The sequence below is a fragment of the Ambystoma mexicanum genome, chromosome 13, assembly GCF_040938575.1.
Source record: "Ambystoma mexicanum isolate Mex_15411 chromosome 13, UKY_AmexF1_1, whole genome shotgun sequence".
NCBI lineage: Eukaryota > Metazoa > Chordata > Amphibia > Caudata > Ambystomatidae > Ambystoma > Ambystoma mexicanum.
Window position 1 is genome coordinate 121,521,510 of NC_090938.1, and position 6,000 is coordinate 121,527,509.

The 6,000-nt window shown below is 45.2% G+C and overlaps 1 protein-coding gene across 1 annotated transcript in view; it reads left to right on the forward strand.

Moving 5' to 3' along the window:
- PI16 (peptidase inhibitor 16) overlaps nucleotides 1-4,101 on the forward strand; it is a 98,462-nt gene extending 94,361 nt beyond the window's left edge. Inside the window, exon 5 of the mRNA XM_069633418.1 lies at nucleotides 2,473-4,101. Coding sequence (XP_069489519.1) covers nucleotides 2,473-2,597 — 125 coding nt within the window. The 3' untranslated portion in view covers nucleotides 2,598-4,101. The remainder of the gene's footprint in view (nucleotides 1-2,472) is intronic.
- The last annotated feature ends 1,899 nt before the right edge of the window (nucleotides 4,102-6,000 follow it).

The window sequence follows — 6,000 nt, forward strand, 5'->3', positions numbered from 1 at the left end:
ATGCTGTGTTGACTACAACCTCTGACTTTGGTTCAATGCTGTTGTGCCAAGTATATTTACTGTAACGAATCGCAGGATTGTGTTACTTCTCCCCAAGGGGGAGCCTTTCCCTTTGAGGCTAGGGAGGTGAGCCAGCTGCACAATACCCTCCCTAAGGGTAGAGGCAAGTGGGACCTCAACAGGAAAGACTCAGACGGTGGGGACAAGGACTCCTGTTTTTATAAGAACACCCCGAGTCACCCATCACTAATCCACCTTTAAAGACAGTTAATGAAGAAACAAATCAGAATTTGTCATTGTAATCCAAATACTTTAATTGTGCCTATGAAGGAAAATGTGAAGAAGAAAACCATGGGAAGAAAACAGAATACAAGTCAACCAGAAAGGAATGACTTTAACTCTGCGCTAGGGAAGTCCCACAGCATCGTAATAAGAATGGAAGGCAGAGACATTGGGAGGGAGAGACCCGGTGGGTTTCAAATTGGCTCTGCGAGGTACAGAGGAAGAAACATGGACGTGCAGCATCCGATGCAGAACAGAATCCCACATACGGCTTCAGACGAGTGGTGTCAACAAAGAGAGGAGATGAAACAAACTGAGGGGGGCGTAAGGCGTCCCGATCCGGAGAAAGGAAATAAATGATGATGTGACCATGATCAAGCAGTGGTGGACCAGTGGGTCCCTAAACAATGCCGGCAGCGCTTCCCTTAAAGAAGAGCAAAGCGAACGGAAAGGAGGAGGAATGGCAAACCCGGATGGGAAACCACAGAAAAGCCAAAGAGCCAGTCTGACAAGTGAGAAGGTTCTAGCCTGTTGCGCAGCCCAGTGACGTTATCCCTAATACAATCAGGTAACGGGGAAAGCGGGAGCCGCGGGAGGGAGACTGAAGATAATAACTAGAATGCTTATAGTCATTCCAGTCAAGATAAAGTATTGAAAGTGTGTGAAGAGAGTATGAATCATTACTTGAGTATTCATCCTCATTCCAATCAAGATAAAGTATTAGGAACAAATGACAAGAGTGAGAATCATTACTGGAACGTGCATACTTGTCTCAATCATGATAAAGCATTGTGAGTGTATGGAAAGAGTAAGTGTCCTTACTGGAACGCCCATACTCGTCCCAGTCAAGATAAAGTATTAAGAATAAATAGAGTGATAATCATTCATGGACTATTCATACTCGGCCCAGTCAAGATAGAGTATTAAGAATAAATAGAGTTATAATCATTCATGGACTATTCATACTCGGCCCAGTCAAAATAAAGAGTGGACATTGAGAGAAGGGAAAACTTTAAAACTGAATGAGAAGGAAAGAACAAAGATAAACAGAATAAGAAAAGCATGAAAATGAGAGAAAGAGTAATCAAAGGGAAATGACACTTGAAAGCTGGAAGGATCCAGCATCGGAGCTTTCTGACTAAATAAAAGTACTTCCCAAGAAGGACTTAAGGCTCTGTGATTGCACTAAACTTGGTGAAGAACCTGCCTGCAGGAGAAGGGGGTACCTTTGTGGCTCTTCTAGTGGTAGGGTTAGAGTAGGTCAGTGGATTCTCGCGGATGACTGTCGAGTACCTTGGTTAGTTTGGTTAGGTAGGGAACACCCTTAACATAGGGAGAGCTAGGTGTTTTCACTTTTCATGTAATAATGTCCATAGTGACATGGCAGATCAGAGTCTGTGTTCTTAATCTGACCCGCCAAAGTACCCTAAGGATTTGACTCATCTAAATCTTCCTCTATGTCCTTTGCATGTTCTGTTTTTGGCAAGGTTGCTAATTAATGGGGTGTCATACACTCCATGAATGGACTGGGGTCGCCCTAAGCAAGTTTGCTGTCTTCCCCAGCTTCTCTGTGCAGCAGGCACTTGTTTTATAGTGCTAGATGTGCATTCTTCGTCATGTGTGGGCAGTTGTCTGGATGCGACGCGCCCCACTTATTGTGCATAAGATAGTATGGCACATACTGTTTGTGTGGCATCTCCATCGCCAACTGCATTTTTAGTGTCCAGCATAATATGCATGTTAGTGACTGGTAATTAAAAAGGGGAAGTGGTATATTACTTCGTTGAACTTGTTTTAATTTTAGTTTAACAGATGTGTATTATTAACAATACCAAGTCTTTTCTTTGTTTTTGCTGCCACGATATCTGATGGGGCCTCGAACTGCAGTTGCCCGAGCACTTACGTCAAAGCGTGGACCCAAATGGATCCAGGGGCTATTTCTTTCATCACTTTCCATGTATGTAGGAAGGTTTTTTTTTTAAAGATGGAAGAAGCAAATGTTAAAAGTTTGCTAGTGAAGTGAAATAAATTGGAACACCAACTCCTGGTCGCGACGTTCAAGGGTCGCTGTTGCCAGATGTCAAAAGACTGTACTTTCCTTGTTCTGTTTCTTTGACTTTGATGATGATAACTGATAGTGACGTTACTGCCATTCTCAAGCTGACTTCAAACTGCCTTTTTTTTCTCCAGCAAGTGACGCTACGACTACAACCACTGTTGCAGCAGGAGGTTCTGGAGCCCCAGGAATCAAGTCTGGACCTGTGACTCTGTTCACGACCTTTCTCCTTGCTGGTCTTCTCCTGCTTGCCTTTTAAACTCCCTTGAAACCCCCCTGTTCACATCCCAACTATTCCCTCAGCTAGAAAGCATGTAAGCACAAACCCTCTAAATAGCTTTGCCACCTAGAAAGTCAAATTCGCTGCAGCTTTCCCCTTTGGGCATGGCCAATGCGGTACAACCGTAGATATACTCTTGAAATCAACTCTGCAGACTCTGGGGCGTAAACATAGACAAGGGCCCCTTAAGCCGTTTTCTAGGGACTCTGTTGCGAAGCGTTACGATGGGGCTTGCCATTATCACCTCAGTAGCAGTAACAGCGGCCAGGGCTTTTGGTCAAGTCATTTTGCTGTTTAATGAGCAAGCACATACTCATGGTTCACTAGAACTCAGCATGCCAGAGGTTTGATTAGGAGTGTGGCAGCATTAACAAGGGTAGCACCCCAAACTCTCTTCCCATTACCGCCAGTGCTAACAGATTTACTGCCTCAGAACTGGAGGTCAATCCTCCGCGTTCCAACTGCTTGGTCCCCATTATGGAGTCCCGTAGGACTCGACTGCGGTCTGGAGGAAGGTGGAATAATCTGCATTTTCCCGGGGCCCTACATTGATCCATTTACAAAGATCAATTATGTCACGTTGGGAGCCACACAAAATAAGAGTTTTATTGTTTCCTTAAAAACAAGAATAATGTCAATGTCACCCAGGTCCACAATGGTTCACATTTTGGATCCCCAGTCGCAGAGGCTTCCAAATTACTGTCAAGGCCAGTCACGGGGGACCTACCATTACAAATGTGTATATACAAACCTATAAAGCATTACCTTGTTACATAGTTATAAGCAGAGGAAGCGCGAGATGCACATGGGGGCTTGGTATGTGGTGTTCTTCTTATTTAATTGAGTTTAAAGATGTGCAGTCAAGCTTCCTGGATTGGCACACATTCCAGCTGCCCTCTGTGGATGCAATAATCCTTGCGAATCACTGTTGAGTCTGGATGTTGGGGGCGTGGAACCCGTCTACAGGCAACCTATGAATGATTGAAAGCCGTTATCTAGGTTTCTGAGGCAACGTAAACCATTGACGCACTCAACGAGACAGTGTAACCCACCGACGCACTCAACGAGACAGCGTAACCCACTGACGCACTCAACGGTACATACGCTCATCATCGCACACTCAAAGAGAATTTAATTACAAAAAGAGTTCTGCACAAGGGCCGCTGATACCATCGCTGTTTGAAAGATGCAGCCCCAGATCTCTGCCCATCCCTTCTTCAGAACAATCCAATTAGAGAAAGGGGCGGATTGGGGATGTGGGTTTTTTTTTTGGAAGTTGAAGCCATATAATTATGTAAGGAGCACCGCTCGGGCAAGCATAGCTTGGGATGCGATTTCTGGAAACTATTGCCCTCCTAACTTATCGTTATATACGTCTAATGTTTGTCATTTTGCTATACGTTGTATATCTATTTCATTAATGTTTAAGCATATTTGTTATTGTATTGTTTTATTGTTGTAACAATAAAAAGTGTTCCTCTAAGGTGATTCTACGTATGACTTATTAACCGCCTTCAACATTTGTGTCTGCTCCGTCTACTTCCCTCTCGTTCCATCTCACTTCCTCTACTCTCTCACCTCTTCTCAGTGTGGGAGACCTTCTGCCCAAGGAATGGTCTCTGTGCACCCTACTTGTGTGGTGAACACTGAACATCTGCTCTTATATTCTTGGGGGCATTCTGTGGGAATGCCGGCACACACCATTGTCATCAGAAGCACTTCTTGCCATCTTTCTTGCATAATCACGATGTGTTACATGCCGTGCGCGCATGCACACACACACACACACACACACACACACACACACACGTGCATTGTTCAAATGGCAGTTATAGAATGAGGTTTACAATTAACTACTCGTGCTATTCTGAGAATACATCCGAGCCTACACTCAATAGGTTTCCAACCTTTCAAGTGGCCCTGGTAACGGATGGGGCAAAGGAGCCAGCGAATTGTACTGGTGCAGTGTGATGCCTGTTACTTTTGGACTTTGGGAACACAATGAATTTGCAGATGGAGCTCTTAAGCACAATAGCAGGGATGCATTTGGGGCTTCCGAGGTGGTTCTTTTGGTGCTTGTAGAAAGTAGAATATCAGGGATGCATTTCGGTCTTCCGGGGTGGAGGTGGTTCTTTTGGTGGTTGTAGCAAGTAGAATATTAGGGATGCATCTGGGGCCTCCGAGGTGGAGGTGGTTCTTATGGTGGCTGTAGCAAGTAGAATATCATATGGGATGCATTTCTGGCTAGCGAGGTGGAGGTGGTTCTTTTGGTGGCTGTAGCAAGTAGAATATCAGGGATGCACCTGGGGCCTCTGAGGTGGAGGTGGTTCTTTTGGTGGCTGTAGCAAGTAGAATATAATATGGGATGCATTTCCGGCTACCGAGGTGGAGGTGGTTCTTTTGGTGGCTGTAGCAAGTAGAATATCATCAGGGATGCATTTGGGGCTTCCGAGATGGAGGTGGGTCTTTTGGTGGCTGTAGCAAGTAGAATATCAGGTATGCATTTCGGGCTTCGGAGGTGGAAGTGGTTCTTTTGGTGGTTGTAGCAAGTAGAATATCATCAGGGATGCATTTGGGGCTTCCGAGGTGGAGGTGGGTCTTTTGGTGGCTGTAGCAAGTAGAATATCATCAGGCATGCATTTGGGCCTTTCGAGGTGGAGGTGGTTCTTTTGGTGGTTGTAGAAAGTAGAATATCAGGGATGCATTTGGGGCTTCCGAGGTGGAGATGGTTCTTTTGGTGGTTGTAGAAAGTAGAATATCAGGGATGCATTTGGGGTTTCCGAGGTGGAGATGGTTCTTTTGGTGGTTGTAGAAAGTAGAATATCAGGGATGCATTTGGGGCTTCCGAGGTGGAGATGGTTCTTTTGGTGGTTGTAGCAAGTAGAATATCATCAGGGATGCATTTGGGGCTTCCGAGGTGGAGATGGTTCTTTTGGTGGTTGTAGCAAGTAGAATATCATCAGGGATGCATTTGGGGCTTCCGAGGTGGAGGTGGGTCTTTTGGTGGCTGTAGCAAGTAGAATATCATCAGGGATGCATTTGGGGCTTCCAAGGTGGAGGTGGTTCTTTTGGTGGTTGTAGAAAGTTGAAAATCAGGGCTGCTTTTGGGGCTTCCAAGGTGGAGGTGGTTCTTTTGGTGGCTGTAGCATGATATACTTGCTAGCAATGATCTTTTTTTGTTTTGTGCTGGAATAAGACGCAGAACCTTTCTGCAGTTCTTGAGCTGAAGCAGGTTTGGCCCGATTGCAGTACTGATATTTGCAGGAAACTTAGCTTGATCACCAATCATTTACTCTACAGTTTACTTCCTCACACACAATCACACCCAGTGCTGCAAATGCAAAAAAGAGGAGGGGGAGTGATGGAGCAGGGTTCGGTGTGG